The following is an 18151-nucleotide window of genomic DNA, read 5'->3' as shown; positions in this document are numbered from 1 at the left end:
CAATATTCAATAGTCTATACCCATTACTTCAGTGTTAGACATTAGCTTAGGTCAGACTCTTTAAATATTTGAATGATTTATGACCATATAGTGCCTTTTTTTTTGAGACAAGACTCTCACTCTGTCGCCAGGCTGGAGTGCAGTGGTACGATCTTGGCTCACTGCAACCTCCACCTCCTGGGTTCAAGCAATTCTCTGCCTCGATCTCCTGAGTAGCTGGGACTACAGGCGCGTGTGACAGGGTTTCACTGTGTTAGCCAGGATAATCTTGATCTCCTGACCTCGTGATCTCCCTGCCTCAGCCTTCCAAAGTGCTAGGATTACAGGCATGAATCAGAGGTGCCATCTTAATAGGTACTATTTAAAAACACTATATACCAGGGTCTATACTAAATGCTTCACAGGCATTAGCTTATGTAATTCTCTCATCAGCTCTACCAGAAAGATTCTAATTATGCCCAGTTTACAGATGAGAACACCGCTATTCACAAGGGTTAAGTATTTGCCCCAAATTGCAAACTAGCAGAGCTGAGATTCAAACCTCTCTCTGTCTCTCTCAGAGCTCTTGTGTCCCAACACAACAGAAATGAAAAAAATGTCCAGGACTTACCATGTTACAACCCACAGTGTCCAATTGTTTTCCATCTGGCTCTCCCTGGGATAGTCTCTGTCAAACTTATTCATAATTCCCTCCAAATCCAGTGCCCAGAAATGAACCTAGGGACTACCACCTTTTCCTTTGTCTCTATCTATCTATCTATCTATCTATCTATCTATCTATCTACATCAAATATGTATACAGCCTCCCCAGCTGGGGACTACAACACACTGCACCACACATAGCTAATTTGTTTTTTGTAGAATCGATATCACAACGTTGACCAGGCTAGTCTCAAACTCCTGGTCTCAAGCGTTCTTCCTGCCTGAGCCTCCTAAAGTGCTGGGATTAAAGGCATCAGACACCACACCACACCACACCACACCAAACGCACCACACTCGACCCGTCTATCCTTATTTTATTTGATGCACATTCCAAGTAAGCATAGCCACAGCTCGGCCTGGGCTTTCAATGCACTAGCTCTTTCTTTTTCCATGGGTCAGTCCATAAGCCACATGATGAAGATGAGGCCGATCCGAAGCCCTGGAAGTTGGCAGCCCAGGTATTCCCTGCTGCTTACCTCTTGGACCCAGCGCATTTGGAAAACTGAGATCCCATGCCCTGGAATGAAAGAAATGGGCCTATCATCATGTTTCCTGACTGAGGAGCAATGTGCCTCACTCTGTCCTATCCCACATTGCCATCAGAGGTTTAAAGGAAGACACATTCAGGAAAATGTCCCAGGAGAGTGGGTGCAGCAATCATCTGCTGGACCCTGGGCTGCTCCACCCCCTCCACTACCTGCTCCAGCAGCTCTCCCAAGAGTTCTCGTTGGTCTCTGGGACTCACTGCACACAGCTAGCTCCTCTTGGCTTTTAATTAGACTATCAAGATTGGAATGATCCCAGATCCCTTCCTCTTGGTTCGTCTTAGACAGTTTCGACTGGGAAAGAAAAGAGCTGTTTGCTGGGCGAACTAATTTGTGAGCGTGTGTGTTTACACACACATAGGTATTCTGAAAAGTATTTTAGTAGTGTATATATTTAAATATAATAAAGATACTTTAGGTTGGGCATGGTGACTCATGCTGGTAATGATTTGGGGGTGCTGAGGCCAGAGGATTGCTTGAGGCCAGGAATTCAAGACTAGCCTGAGCAGCATAGCGACATCCTATCTTTACAAACAATTAAAAAATTAGCTGGGTGTGGTGGTGTGCACCTGTAGCCGTAGCTACTCCTTAAGTCCAGGATTTCGAGGCTGCAGTGAGCTACAATCACACTAGTGCACTCCAGCCTGGGCAACAGAGCAAGGCCCTGTCTCTAAAGAAGAGAGAAAAATAATTATATATATATATATATATATATTTTTTTTTTTTTTTTTTTTTGAGATGGAGTTTCGCTCTTGTTACCCAGGCTGGAGTGCAATGGCGCGATCTCGGCTCACCGCAACCTCCGCCTCCTGGGCTCAGGCAATTCTCCTGCCTCAGCCTCCTGAGTAGCTGGGATTACAGGCACGCGCCACCACGCCCAACTAGTTTTTTTTTTTTGTATTTTTTAGTAGAGACGGGGTTTCACATGTTGACCAGGATGGTCTCGATCTCTCGACCTCGTGATCCACCCGCCTCGGCCTCCCAAAGTGCTGGGATTACAGGCTTGAGCCACCGCGCCCGGCAAATAATTATATTTTTAAAAATTAATGTTTTCATGGAAATTTCTAATATTTCTAGAACTGGAAATACTAGAGATAGACATCTTAAGAACGTTTATCACATAAAAATTAGCTTTTGCAAAGGAATCCTTGCTTCTGTGTGGCACTGTTTTTCTCAATTCTGAGCAAAAACAAGATTGGAAGGCTTGTGTTTTGCTGTGTTAGGAGTAGGCTCGAGGAACCATGAAAAGGAGAGAATGTAGCATTTGATTCCTCTCTCTTTTTTCAGTCCTTCCTTCAAGATCAGTGATAAAATTCCTCTTTCCCAGGCCGGGCGCGGTGGCTCAAGCCTGTAATCCCAGCACTTTGGGAGGCCGAGGCGGGTGGATCACGAGGTCAAGAGATCGAGACCATCCTGGTCAACAAGGTGAAACCCCGTCTCTACTAAAAATACAAAAAATTAGCTGGGCATGGTGGCGTGTGCCTGTAATCCCAGCTACTTAGGAGGCTGAGGCAGGAGAATTGCCTGAACCCAGGAGGCAGAGGTTGCAGTGAGCCGAGATCACGCCATTGCACTCCAGCCTGGGTAACAAGAGTGAAACTCCGTCTCAAAAAAAAAAAAAAAAAAAAAAAATTCCTCTTTCCCTAACCCTGCTTACAGTCCCTGTAGTAACTCTATGAGCAGGTAATTCAGCAGGTCCATGTCCATTGCTTCATAAAATGGGCTGTTCTGTTCTTTTCTTTGGACTCAAGAGTAAGACCTTGGCAGGGAACAGATGGGAACCAGCTCCTGCTGTGGTTATTGAATAACTCCAAGCTTAACGCTTCCGTGGAAATTTGACAAAACATCTAGCACAGAAAGCGGTCTCCAACTCCCTTGGGTTCCCAGTTTACTAGGTGAACATGACATTTTAATTAAGGTGAAATTCAACTTACCAAAATAAATCCTACATTATCACTTGGCAGCATTTAGCTGAGGCTCTCAAGGCATCTCATTGGAATTTGCCCAGATCCTCCCGTTAGAAAGTTCAGTTTTGGCTTCAGGGAAACCAAATCAAACAGCAAATATTTATTGAACATGTCCTGTGCACACAGCATGGAGCCCTGGATGTACCAGGCACTCGATAAACACTTGTGTTTGAAAAAATCCAGGTCCAGAGTAGTTCTGCTAACTTAATAACAGGAAATACAGCACTTTAAATTCCTCCCAAATAGAAAGTTTAGATTATCAAGTAAGGTAAAAAATGCTTGCTTATCCAGAGGAATTGACACCTCATATGAACAGAAACATTGAGCAAGGGTATTCTTCAGAGCGTGAGCAAGAGAGTTGTGTGGGGTCAAAGCTTGTTGCTTTTACATTAGTTTGGAACGTTGTAGGTGGTGAAAGAGAAAGAGCAAAGGGAGGCTGGGGGTGGTGGCTCACGCCTGTAATTCCAGTGCTTTGGGAGGCTGCTGGATTGCTTGAACTCAGGAGTTCAAGACCAGCCTGGCCAACATGGCCAAAACCCATCTCTACAAAAAATACAAAAAAGTAGCCAGGCATGGTGGTGTGTGCCTGTAGTCCCAGCTACTTCAGGAGGCTGAGTTGGGAGGATTACTTGAGCTTGGGAGGTCGAGGCTGCAATGAGCTGTGATCCCACCACTGTACCCCGGTCTAGGTAACAAAGTGAGACCCCATCTTAAATTAAAAAATAATAATAATAAAAAGAAATAGCAAAGGGAGACGGAGCACAGAGGTGGAGGTGTAGGAGAAAGTTCTCTGGAGAAAAAGGGTACAGTTCATATAGATCTAGAAAGAAACTCATGATAAAGCTAGAATCAACAGTTTTCTTTTTCTTTTTTTTTTTTTTTTTTTGGAAATGGAGTCTCACTCTGTTGCTAGGCTGGAGTGCAGTGGTGTGATCTCAGCCCACTGCAACCTCCAACTCCCTGGTTCAAGCGATTCTCGTGTCTCAGCCTCCAGAGTAGCTGGGATTACAGGCACATGCCACCACACCTGGCTAAATTTTTTGTTTTTTGTTTTTTTTTGAGACGGAGTTTCGCTCTTGTTACCCAGGCTGGAGTGCAATGGCGCGATCTCGGCTCACCGCAACCTCCGCCTCCTGGGTTCAGGCAATTCTCCTGCCTCAGCCTCCTGAGTAGCTGGGATTACAGGCACGTGCCATCATTAGCACGTGCCCAGCTAATTTTTTGTATTTTTAGTAGAGACGGGGTTTCACCATGTTGACCAGGATGGTCTCGATCTCTTGACCTCGTGATCCACCCTCCTCGGCCTCCCAAAGTGCTGGGATTACAGGCTTCAGCCACCGCGCCCGGCAATTTTTTATATTTTTAGTAGTGATGGGGTTTCACCATGTTGGCCAGGTTGGTCTCAAACTCCTGACCTCAGGTGATCCACCTGCCTCGGCCTCTCAAAGTGCTGGGATTACAGGTGTATGTTTTTGTAAGTCCAGATGAATTATGTGACTGGTGCCTCTTACCCATGTCTTCGAAAGACTGCTCTAGCAAAATAGGATCAAGTTCATTTGAAGGGTGAGGTGGAAATGGGTTTGGACTATAATCCTGAGAGACACAATGCAAAATGCCATAATCCCAAATGTTGTAGACCCTAAAGATCAAAATGCCTGAAGTCTAAAATCTCTAACATCTAAAATCCTGAAAATCACGATCACAGGATAGCTGCATTATGTTAGGTGGAACTATTACTTCGTTACTGTCTTTATTTGGAAATTAAGTATGGTTTAAGGAGTTGCGCCATGGGTTTGAGGCTGACAATAGGCAGACTTGTGGACTTAATTTAGGTATCACCTTGACTGGATTAAGGAATACCTAGAAACCTGATCAAGCATTATTTTGGGTGTGTCTGGGAGGGTGTTTCCCAAGGACATTTGTGTGTGAGTGTGAGTGGACTAGGTGGGGAAGTCTCTGAGAGCTGTGACAGACTTTTCTTCTGCTGCCTTAGACATTAGGACTTCAAGCTCACAAGACTTTGGACTCCAGGACTTAAGCCAGAGACTGGCCAGGTCCTGAGGCTGTCACTTCTCTGGTTGACAATGTAAAAATGTTAAAACTTCTTCGATAAAGAGGGTTTTTTGTACACCTATGTTTATGAAAGGTAAGATCTCTCAAGATCTCAGCTTTTGGGGCGACTTTGTATGCAGTGGTGACCCATTGTGTGTGTATGTTTGAAACAGGGTCTCACTTTGTCAGCCAGGCTGGAGTGCAGTGGAACAATCATGGCTCACTGTAGCCTCAACCTCCTGGACTCAAGCTATCCTCCTGTGCCAGCCTCCCCAGTAGCTGGGACTACAGGCAGGCATCACCATGACCAGCTAATTTTTCCATCTTTTGTAAAGACGAGGTCTCCCTATGTTGCTTACACTGGTCTCTAACTCCTGGGCTCAAGTGATTTAGCTGCCTCAGCCTCCCACAGTGCTGGGATTACAGATGCAAGCTACTGCACCCAGTTCACTGTAGTTTTTGACTGATCTCGTCAGCTCAGAGTTGTCTGTCACCATTTCATATGACTGCAATTTTTGTGTGAGTGTGAGTGGGCTAGGTGCGGAAGTCTCTGAGATGGGTACAGAGACTTCTGGAAATGCTGGGTACAATAACCAACCATAGTGAAATGCACTTATACATTTTTGCCATTTTTTTTTTTTTTTGAGATGGAGTCTTGCACTGTCACCTGAGCTGGAATGCAATGGGATGATCTCAGCTCACTGCAACCTCCAGCTCCTGGGTTCACATGATTCTTCTGCCTCAGCCTCCCAAGTAGCTGGGATTACAGGCACATACCACCACACTTGGCTAGTGTTTTGTATTTTTAGTAGAGGCAGGGTTTCACTATATTGGTGCCCACCTCTGCCCCCCCAAAGTGCTGTGATTACAGGCGTGGGCCACCGTACCCGGCCACATTTTGCTTTTTGACCTACTTAGGAATATGGTTCGTCTGCTCTTAACTGTTACACCTATGTGACTGCTGTTAGTATACCCGTGTTTGTTAAATAAAAATACATCATTGCCTATTTTATTATGCAAATTTGCCTATGAAGTATTATCTTTTTTTTTTTTTTTTTCTTTTTGAGACAGGGTCTCAGTCTGTTTCCCAGGCTGGTGTGCAGTGGTGTGATGGTGTGATCAGAGCTCACTGCAGCTTCTGTCTCCAGGGCTCAAGTGGTCCTCTCATCTCTGCCATCTGAGTAGCTGGGCTACAGGCATGGACTGTTTTAGTAGAGACAGGTGTTGCTGCTGCCCAGGCTGTCATGTTTTCCTGTTTCTTAAATAAATCTCCTCTGAAAAGTGTAAATAAATGTCTTTTAAATAATTTAAAATTTTTCCCCAAAATATCTTTGGAATTTTATCTTTCAGAATTTTAATCTTTGGGGTTGTCTTTTGGGACTATGATCAGCTCCAAAGAGACACAAATCTGGTCCCTTCATCCTCCTGCTTCCTGTCCTTCGCATTCCCTTTACTTCCAGAATAAAATCCAAACACTTAAGCATGGTCCACAGGCCTCCATGATCTATCTGGCTGTGCATCTCAAGCCACTGTCCCACTCCTTTTCCTCTAGCCATTTTTTTTTTTTTTTTTTTTTTTTTTTTAAAGATGGAGTTTTGCTCTTGTTGACCAGACTGGAGTGCAATGGTGCGATCTCGGCTTACCACAACCTCTGCCTCCTGGGTTCAAGCTATTCTCCTACCTCAGCTTCCCGAGTAGCTGAGATTACAGGCATGTCCCACCACACCCAGCTAATTTTGTATTTTTAGTACAGATGGGGTTTCTCCATGTTGATCAGGCTGGTCTCGATCTCTTGACCTCGTGATCCACCCGCCTCAGCCTCCCAAAGTGCTGGGATTACAGGCTTGAGCCACCGCGCCTGGCCTAAATTAGTCATCTTGCTGGAAGGCAAAGAGATTTACTAATTGATCACTGAAGATGAGCTGGTTATTGGGACTAAAGCCCTAATGGGCATAAAAACCAAATTTCTATTCTTTTCTTTTTTTTTTTTTTTTTTTTTGAGACAGAGTTTCGCTCTTGTTACCCAGGCTGGAGTGCAATGGCGTGATCTTGGCTCACCGCAACCTCCGCCTTCTGGGTTCAAGCAATTCTCCTGCCTCAGCCTCCTGAGTAGCTGGGATTACAGGCATGTGCCACCATGCCCAGCTAATTTTTTTTTGTATTTTTAGTAGAGACGGGGTTTCACCATGTTGACCAGGATGGTCTCGATCTCTCGACCTCGTGATCCACCCGCCTCGGCCTCCCAAAGTGCTGGCATTACAGGCTTGAACCACCGTGCCCGGCCTAAAAACCAAATTTCTATTGGTCTTTTTGTTTCAGCCCACGAGGTCAGAATGTACCCTATTGCTTCTGAGCAGGATAGGCCTAGGTAGGAGATGGCAGGTCTAGTTTTATAATTCCAGTCCAGAATTTATCATCATTCAGGGAAGGCTGCAGCAGTTACCACTGCTCACACCCTCTAGCTTTCTTTACTGTGGTCCCTCCTTTGAGGTCAGATATACCAGCGCAAACTTAATTGCTATTTGTTGGTAGGAGGAAACAATAACCTTCACTGGCAAAGTGTAGTATTTTAAAAAATATATATTTAGTTCTTAAAGGAAATTGCAGCTATTGTCAGTTATGCATCTTTATAAAAAAATACGGATGCTTTTTTCTTTTTTTTCTGAGATGGAGTCTCACACTGTCACCTGGGCTGGAGTGCAATGGCGTGATCTTGGCTCACTGCAACCTCTACCTTCCAGGTTTATGCAATTCTTCTGCCTCAGCCTCCCAAGCAGTTGGGATTACAGGTGCACACACCCACCCCCGGCTAATTTTTTGTATTTTTAGTAGAGACAGGGTTTCACTATGTTGGCCGGACTGGTATCAAACTTCTCACCTCATGATCCACCTGCCCCGGCTTCCCAAAGTGCTGGGATTACAGGTGCAAGCCACTGCACACAGCCTGGATTTTTTTTTATATAATCCTATTTCACACTGAACAAAAATGCCATTCCTAGGTATCATCTAATACCCAATACTTAATCAAATTTTCCTAACTGTATACTAAAGTCTTTGTATCTTTGGTTTGCTAAAATCACTCATGCTGCATTTGATTTTTGTATTTCTTACATTTCTTTTAATCTAGAGGAATACCCTCCTCTCCCCTCTTTTTTTTTTTTTTGACAGAGTCTCATTCTGTCGCCCAGGCTGGTGTAGTGGTACAATCATAGCATTCATAGCTCATTGTAGCTTTGATCTCCTGGGCTCAAGCAATCCTCCCACCTCAGCCTCCTGAGCAGGTGGGACTACAGGCATGAGCCACCATATCCAACCTCCTCCCTTTTCTTCTTCATGCCATTGAGGTGTTGACTAACGTATGGTCTCTGTTAAACAAACTTACATGTATCCACTAACTGCCAGGAATGACTAACAGGTAGGGATTTCAGGACAATCAGGAGAAGAATGGAAAGACAAGGCTGGGAGCGGTGGCTCACGCCTATAATCCCAACACTTTGAGAGGCCGAGGCAGGTGGATTGCTTGACGTCAAGAGTTCGAGACCAGCTTGACCAACATGGTGAAACCCCGTTTCTACTAAAAATACAAAAATTAGCTGGGCATGGTGGCGCAGGCCGACAGTCCCAGCTACTCAGGAGGCTAAGGCAGGAGAATCGCTTGAATCTGGAAAGCAGAGGTTGCAGTGAACCAAGATTGCACCACTGTACTCCAGCCTGGACAACAGAGCAAGACTCCATCTCAAAAACAACAAAAAAAGAATGGAAGGACAAAAAAGCATTTTGGATCAGGCAGTTACCATGACAAGTCCATTTTGCTAAACCATAAAGATAGTCCTAATTTTCAGAGAACCCATAAAAACCAAGACATTGGGTGTTAGCCATGGAGTCTCACTGACTTGATGCTAGTATCACAGAACCACTACCCTCACGAATGTGTAATCACTGTGCGACAAATGAAGGAAACTGGCTTATTTAAGACTGGACTAATTTCTGTGATGTCCACACAAAACTGGCTACTCCAAGGATGTGTCTGTGCAGATTAGTTATTTCTTTATTTTTCACTTAAAAAAAAATCCCCTCCATTAAAAAAGTGTAAGAAAGTGATCTCCAGGTTAGAATAAGATGGCACAGACTAATTTACAAAAAAGACGACACACGTTCCTCATTAATTTATCATTTAATATAAATGCTGACAGAAAGCAGATAAAGACCTTGTAGACACTTTCATATATTTACAATCCAAAAGGTGAATCACCTCCTTCTACTTGTTAAAATAAATCCTTTTATCTGCAACTCATGGGAGCCTTAAACACTAATTAGGAGCAACATGAGGCTGAGTCAGTTTCCAAGTTAATAAAGAAATAGCATTTTAACAAAATGGGCATCTTTGATATAAACATGCACACAAATAATACAAAATTGAAAACGATGGTCCTAGTACTCTAAAAAATCAGCAACAAGTGGGAACATGTACTTATTTAGACCAAAGTTCTGCTGCCCTAAACATCTTCCTACTATTTCTTTTTTTCCACCACACTTGTTTTGAAAGCTGCTTAAAAATCAGAAATATTAAACGATTAAAAACAAGAGAAAAACGGTGCATTTCAAATACGGTTCTTTTTCCTACTCCAAAAGAACTCTCAAGAGATAACGTCTTCAGTAAGACTTCACAGTTTGCCAGATCCTAAGGAATTATTCACAGCTTGTGAAATTCCAACCCATTCGTCTTCACCATTCCAACCTATTTGTCTTCACTTCCCTCTTTAAAGTTGGAAATACTTGGAAAAAGTAAAATTCCACAAAATTCAGCAATTAAAAAATCAGCTGTCATGTTAAGGCTCATTTTTTTTTTTTTTTCCTGAACAGGTGGGTGGAGGCAGGCAAGAAAGAATAGGGAGCTGAGGCAATAAAAAAAAAAAAAAAAACAAAAATGCAAAAATACTTTAAAAAATGGTGTGTCTACCACTGATTTATAAGAGGAGATATAAATTCTAGCCAAAACTGTAAGTGATTTCATAAAGTCACTTATAACCTGACTCAAATCTCATGGGCTCCTTTATTAACCTAGATTATTTTTGTCTTGTTAAATATACCTCTGCAGGGCACAATCACTTACAATCAATACGATTGGTAAATTACACAAGCTCTATCCCAAGCAAATATGCACCAATGTTAAGAAGTTACTTAAAAAACAAAAACAAAAACAAAATAAAATCCACCCAGAAAGGTGATAATGACTGCAGAATGTCTCGGGGAGACTGGTATGAGCCTAAAGACCAGATTACCAAAGTCAGAGCAAAAGGGCAGCAGGGGTAACAAGGGGAAGAGACCACACACACGAAGAGGAATCTCAAAACTGGAAAATGTTTAAGTGGGTAAAAGGTTTTGTTCATTACCTTAATTCACTTTTTCCATTGTTCTTGTACCAAAAAGTCATAGATTAATTATAAAGAAAGATAATGAGGTCTATAGACCAATTAATTAAAAAAAAAAAAGTTCCTTTTATTCCCAGGAAGTGGGAAGGGAAAAAAGGATGAACAGGGGAGAAGTGTGAAAATTTAGGCAACGATCCATCTGGAAAAAGTGTCTCTCAGGACAGTGTCTTAGTTGAAGAGAGGATGTGGAAACCATAAGCAAAAGCTAAATGCCTTTAAATCAGAGAACTATTTTATTAGGAGAATAACAGCCTATCAATGGAGAGAGATCACACTAATAAATGGTGATTTTTAAAAAAAGAGGCAAAAAAAAAAAAAAAAATCAGCAACCAATTACCCATCCAAGAGTTTGTTTCCATCCTTTTCTTGACCCTTTCATACACTCACTGGGGTGGGGGACCACCTGACAGTTTCCAGTTATAAGATGACTCTGAGTGTACAACCTAAAACGGATGCCAAAGACTTGTGAGCTCTGTCTGCTTAGAGTTAGAGCAGAAGCAAAAACCAAAACCAATCTGAAACAGTAAGACCTCAATACAAGAAAACAGATCACCTTATCTAGTATAAAATAAACATGAGGATAACAAACTCCACAGGATTTTATTTTTCTGACTACACATTTTTGGACACAATATTATCTTGAGGTTTAAGCTCTTCCCCCTTATTGTGCCTTATTTCTTGTGAAAATAAAGTTTGTTCTCTAGTGATGTTTTGTTCAGGGATAAAGTTTAGGAGGAATTCAGTGTTTGGCTGAAAATCCAGAGGCTCTGAAAACAAAGATTCCAGTGGTGAGGTAAGCTCCTTTATTACAACAGGATTTCAAAGGGCACTTTACCCACTTTGTTCAGTGCAGTATTGAAAACATACCTATTAAGAATACATTTATTATTAAAAGGTCTTATTTATTCCTGGTGGTGATAGTTTCTTATTCTTTATTAATACTACAGCTAATATTACTTACCAATTATAATCTATTACTTGTGAAAAGATCTTTAGTGAATACAGAACTGAATCTTAAAAATTCAAATCTTAAGATGTACTTACTACAATTAATAGTACCTTTTGACAAAACAGCTTTCTTTTTGAAGTGGCTCAGAAAAACTAAGTTGAGAAATTTTTTAATAGTAACTGTCATCAATCTACAACTCCCAGTAAGTCATTTCAGCAGGAAAATTTCCTAAACATGAGCTGAAGCTACAAATAAATATAAAAACCATAGCTGTCCAAGGTAGAAAGGTGGGCACTCAGGTAAAATAATGACAGTAGTAGACTTCTTGCTTGTTCTAGAGTTAATGATGAAAGTAAAATTTGCTTTAGTTTAGTAGCTCTAATTTTTCTTAAAAGGATAGGCAGATTTCTCAGGGGAAGAAATCACCTTATCACCAATTAAAAATTTAACACACTTAGACTCTTTTTAGGGGAAAAAATCTAAGTAAACACTGTAGTTCCTAAATTTCCAGGTAGGTTATTAATCTCTCCTTAAAAGTAACTGCCCCATTCCTTTCAATGACATATAATCATTACAGGTGCTTTTTACAGATAGATTTTACACGTAAAACCTTTACTTAATTCTTTAAAACGAGCAAAAAGAGTAGAAAAACGGTGAGACTGCTACCCACCACCACTTGTATATAAGTGACAGCAACTGAATACTTCTTTTTCTTTTTTTTTCTGGGTGAGTTTCCAAGGAGCTGTGTAAACTGAATACCTCTTTACTGAGATGAATGCTTTTTCTTTTTAGTGAAAATAATTTTTCTTTAATTTTAACAGTTTGTACATGTACTGACTATAGTTAGTTATTTCTCACCAGTCACATACTCAATAATTATTTTACTCAGACCCATGACTTGACCACAGTGATAACAGAAGCTGGGGTGGGCACAAATGCTTACACACAATATTATAAAAGATGACATTCACTGGTTTAGAGAAACTGATGAATTTTCATTACTTTTACATTTTATAAGGCTAGCTAACTTTAACAGTTAACTTTAGCTAAATCTACTTACACAGTACAATCAACTCACAAATACTAAAAGGTTTCATGATCAAAATGGCTACTACTTCCCCCAAAACCAAAACAGAGTAAAGCACAAGTCTTTGGCTCTCCTTTAAAGAAAACAGCAGGTTACCATTCTTAACCAGACCTTTGTTTGCCTACCAGTAGGGCAAATACCACATTTGTGCATCACTGAGTAATAACACCATTAGAAAAGGCAACTTCACAGAAGTTATTGGCTAAGCGAATTCATTTGAATGCTCTGTTTTGAGGCAGCAAACTGTCACTGTTGCAGATTGGGGAGGGCATTGGGTAAGTCAAGGGGAAATTACAGGGTGGAAAAAGGTCAAGAAAAAAAAAGACATTTATGGAGAAATGTAAACTTTGAGCTCCATCCCTGAAGAACTCTGGAAAGTCTGATGGAGTTTTATACTCAAAGTAGAAAATGAGAATCATACCAATATTCTGTCATTCAGGCAACAGAAATACATGGGAAAGAATGGAAGGGAAGGAAGATAAGATGGGAGACAGGAGTCACCAACATTAATGCTGTACCAAATCATTTAAAATACATTCTGAGTAGTTGAATATTTGTAGTTGGCATTAGGAATAGTGTCTTATCAATATCTAGAATAGTATTATTAGAAATTCATGCTAACTTTTAATTAGAAAAGTAATAAGGAATGGATCTTTGGTCGCTTCAGCCTCTGAATTATCCAAGACAGGACAGCTATTGGACTTATCTTGTTACAAAATTATGTATAAATTAGGCAAAAGAGCTATATATAAAACAGAAATTGAATCTAGATGTCTTATTTTCCATTCTTCTACCCTTTTCTAGAGACCCCGTCAAAAAAAGAGTAAGTCAAAGTACTTTTATAATTCTTACTATAAATAAAATTCCCATACCTATAAATGAGTGAACACAGTGCTTATTACTCCTACCTTAACCTATTCAGAATTTTCATTTCAGATGGCCAATTTTTGCTTTTTAATTTAGTGAAATACAAATACAGTAATACTTAGAAGAAACTAATATTTTAATAAGAAGAGAGCATAGAAACTGTATTTCATATCTGGTTTAATCTTTGTCTCTTGAAAAAAAAGTTTAAAAGCCAGAAGGAATTGCCTTTCAGATTTTGATTTTTAGAAAGTAGTTACAGAGTCAAGCAGTTATGCCCAAATATGCCACTTGTCCTTACAGGCTCATGATATCACAGAAAAAAGGAAAAGGAAAAAAAACCCGCAAATTTTGGGGCTTGAATTCCTAAAACCACTGATGAGCACTAGGAAAGCTGCAAGAACTTCCATTAGGTAAGGCAGAATGACTAATTTAAAATACACTGTAGGTAAAATGGGACAATATACCATTCTTGTGATTTGCCACCCAACCAGATTAGCTCTAGAGTGTAGGGCCAAGGAGGGGTACCTTTTGAATTCGGGTTGCAATTGAAGAGACTTTTTTCCCCCTAAATGAAAATACATGAAAAGAGAAAGATACTATTTTAAGTCAAGTTAATACAGTGACTTTTCTGGTTTTGTTCAGAACAGGAATACTGTATAGATTAATCCCTGTTCCTGCCTACTTCACAGAATCAAAATGGCAAAAGACAAGAACAAGTATATTTAAAGGAAATAAGAACAAGAGTAACAGAAATTGAGCTATTAGGGGTTTCAACTGCTACCCAAAATCAATCTTTACTTTTATCGTAAACTTAAACAAAAATCAGTACCCACAAATTGTCTTCTAATACAAGAATCATTCTGAATTCCAAAGTGAATCAAATTGAATCAAAGTGAATCAATTGCTTCTAAAATTTAGGATGATCTAACATATTCAAAGGAGAAGTAAGATTGATCCAAATCTGCCTATAAGAAGGTTGGAATACAAAAATTAGCTGGGTGCGATGGCATGTGCCTGTAATCCCAGCTACTCAGAAGGCTGAGGCAGAAGAATCGCTTGACCCAGGAGTTAGAGGTTGCAGTTAGCTGATATAGCGCCATTGCACTCCAGCCTGGCGCCAGAGCGAGACACTGTCTCAAAAAAAAAGAGGGTTGGAGGCCAGTGTTTCCTTTTACAGTTATGCAGAGAAATGAAAAACCTTGGGACGATGTCAGACACACATAAATTTCTTTCCTTCTCCCAATAAACAATAGGTATTTAAAGTGTAAATGTGAAAGGTTTTAAGTAAAAGTCAAAAAGCAAACAAAAGCAAAAAAAAAAAAAAAAAAAAGTAAAACGACAAAAGCATTTTTTTAAAAAAAGAAAGAAAGAAAAATGCATAAGTCAACTGAAAAAAAGAAAGCCTCATCTTCATTCAGTGCTTCTACCACTTCCCAATCGGTCAATTTATCGCAACAGCTGCGCTCATGCGAAAAAATCCTTAAAACATACCCAATATATATACAGATATAGCTATGTATATATGTATATATATAATATATATATAAATTTTTATTTAAATAAAAAAGAAAGCTCGAATCCCAAGCCAATATGTGTATATCAAATCCTTGACCAGCCAGGTCTGTAGGGCATAATCAAATTCAATGTGAAATAGTATATAAACACGGTGCCTTGACTGGGCAAATTAAATAATTGCTACTCAAAAGAGTGTTCTGTTTGGACTCTCCTACTGGTAGGCAATGGCAGGACTGTATTACCCTTCCCACCCCCACCACCCATTTGTTTAAGTTAACAGTATGATGGACACAGAGCTTAGACTGAGGTTGTTATGACCTCAGCAGGAGTTAAGGGTTAAGAAAATAAGAAACAAGAAAAATATAAACTCTTGTTTTTACCCAACCAAAGCAATGCAGTAACTTATTACATAACCAGTGCTTTCTAATTTAGTAGTATAATCCAGAAAGGGAAACCGAAAAAATCGGGCAAATAGAGGGATGGAGAGGGCAACTATATCAAACAGACCCCACTAAACATGTTTTACAGGGTCATAGTTAAGCACAGACACATGGCATCAGAATATGTGCAGCAGAATTAAATAAAAACAAAAAATCCTTAACTCTTTAACATTTTCATGAAGAAACATTTTCAATATTGGGCAGCTAAATCTATGAAAAATGACTTCAAACTATTTCCTACCTACTTATAACTAATGATTCTGGGTAACAAGTGATCAATTCAGAAACTATCCTTAAGATGCAATCAGTTTACAAGTAAAACAAAAACATCTATTGAAATAATGTGGCTCTATTCATTTTAAGTTCAAATGAAGTGTTGCAGTTTTAAAACATGGTTGATTGTTCTTGTTTTTGAGCATACTATGATTTCAGCAAAAGTTTAATTTGAAAAGCACTGCTCCAAATTTCCAACCATGAGCTGAATGCAGGCAAAACACCAAACATGTATTTTCAGTGCTAATGAGTTACAGTCAATTCTTAATCACCATTTAAATCTAATTAAACAACTGAACACTGAATCAGCTTTCTGATTATATTAAGAGAATGCAAATGATCCTTAATATGAAAATAAGGATTTCAAAAATTGGTAATTCTCTCTGAAAAGTTAAAATAAAAACAAGAAATAAAACCTTCCTAAACAATCAAACAAAAGTTTCAATGTCAAGAAAAGCATTCCTATCCAATGAAACTAGTGATCTAGACAGGGATAAAGAATTCCAAATAACAGCTCTGGGAAAAGTTGGTTTGCTGCACATTTTCTTTTCTTTTTTTTTTTTTTTTGAGACGGAGTTTCGCTCTTGTTACCCAGGCTGGAGTGCAATGGCGCGATTTCGGCTCACCGCAACCTCCGCCTCCTGGGTTCAGGCAATTCTCCTGCCTCAGCCTCCTGAGTAGCTGGGATTACAGGCACGCGCCACCATGCCCAGCTAATGTTTTGTATTTTTAGTAGAGACGGGGTTTCACCATGTTGACCAGGATGGTCTCGATCTCTCGACCTCGTGATCCACCCGCCTCGGCCTCCCAAAGTGCTGGGATTACAGGCTTGAGCCACCGCGCCCGGCCCACATTTTCTAATAACTCAGTCTATTACTGTCTGTTTCTTAAGCACCGCAGAATTCTCCGAAAGCTGACATTTTTGCTCTAAGTTTATCGGGTGGTGAGAACTGGTAAGGATTGGGGGTAAGGAATTATACACTGGGTATGTAATAATACCAAAATACAAGAAAAACCTACTTCATTAAGATCATACAATTAATCAAACAGAGTGTATATATAATATCTTCTTTTTTTTTTTTTTAAAGCCCTGGATCCAAGGCGTCCAAAGTTATTAAAATAAAGTTCATTCACAGAACAAAAACAAATTTAATCTGAATTGCTTGCAGATACTGCTAATTTTCTTTTTCTTTAAATTAAAAAAATGCATTAATGTGAACTATGTGCAGGGTTTGTTTTTAGTAGTGGTGTTTGTGCACATTGCCTCTGGTGAATTTCCTGGATTTCTCTGACTGCTCTTAAGAGAAAAAGTTTAGAAGTTATCCGTTCTCCTACCCCTATGGCCGACAAACTGATTAGGAGCAGAAGATAAAAGTAGGACTCTTCATATTTCAAGGAGCAGAACTGGGAGTAACTCCTGATCTCTGGGAGTCATTATTATCCCCTCCTCCCTCAGGGTCCTCTGATAGGTTCAGAGAGCTGGTCTTGTTTGATAGGAGGCTGATATTCTCTTGTGTCAAGGCTGATCCATTTGGTACATCACTGTTGACATTTCAAAATTTTGAAAAAGGAGAGAAAAATGATTAGTACAATAAAATCAACAGGGCTCAACATTTAGCATAAAAAAATATATAAATGGTTTCCAAATTTTAATCTACAGCCCCTTATCGATGTTTTAGCACAGGGTTAGCAAAATAAAGCTAGCCAGCTAGGTATGTATTTTTCTAACTAAAGTTTTACTAGAATATAGCCTGCTCATTTGTTTAACATACTATACACTGCTTTCAAACCACAGAGCAGAGTTGAGACTTGTGACAAAGACTGTAAGGCCCATACCTCAAAATACTTACTACCTGGCCTTTAAGAAAAAGTACTGATGCCTGATTTAGCAGGTTTGCCAGTATAAGAAATAATTTTGGGCTCATGCCTGTCATCTCAGCATTTTGGGAGGCCAAGACAGGTAGATCACTTGAGCTCAGAAGTTGGAGACCAGCCTGGCCAACATGATGAAACCCTGTCTCTACTAAATAAAAATACAAAAACTAGCCTAGTGTTATATGCCTGTAATTCCACCTACTTGGGAGGCAGAGGCACAAGAATTGCTTGAACCTGAGCAGCAGTGGCTATAGTGAGCCAATATCGCACCATTAAACTCCAGCCTGGGTAATAAAGTGAGATTTTGTCTCAAAAAAAAAAAAAAAAAAAAAAAAATTGAATCCAAGATAATACATGAATTAAAAACAGTCAAAACCCAAGCCTGAAAGCATTAGAAATTTTTGTTATATATTGTCAGAAGGGTAATTTAGGACTATGCATTCCAA

At 40.0% G+C, this 18151-nt stretch overlaps 1 protein-coding gene across 2 annotated transcripts in view; it reads right to left on the bottom strand.

Annotated features, from left to right (window-relative positions):
- Nucleotides 1–9422: 9422 nt before the first annotated feature.
- RC3H1 (ring finger and CCCH-type domains 1) overlaps nucleotides 9423–18151 on the bottom strand; it is an 89337-nt gene continuing 80608 nt past the window's right edge. For both annotated transcript variants that reach the window (XM_039460063.2, XM_039460064.2), the window contains exon 20: nucleotides 9423–17372. In XM_039460063.2, coding sequence (XP_039315997.1) covers nucleotides 17222–17372 — 151 coding nt within the window. In that variant the 3' untranslated portion in view covers nucleotides 9423–17221. The remainder of the gene's footprint in view (nucleotides 17373–18151) is intronic.

This window comes from Saimiri boliviensis, chromosome 19, assembly GCF_048565385.1.
Source record: "Saimiri boliviensis isolate mSaiBol1 chromosome 19, mSaiBol1.pri, whole genome shotgun sequence".
NCBI lineage: Eukaryota > Metazoa > Chordata > Mammalia > Primates > Cebidae > Saimiri > Saimiri boliviensis.
The sequence above is the reverse complement of the archived record's forward strand: the minus strand, read 5'-3'. Positions and strand labels throughout refer to the sequence as shown.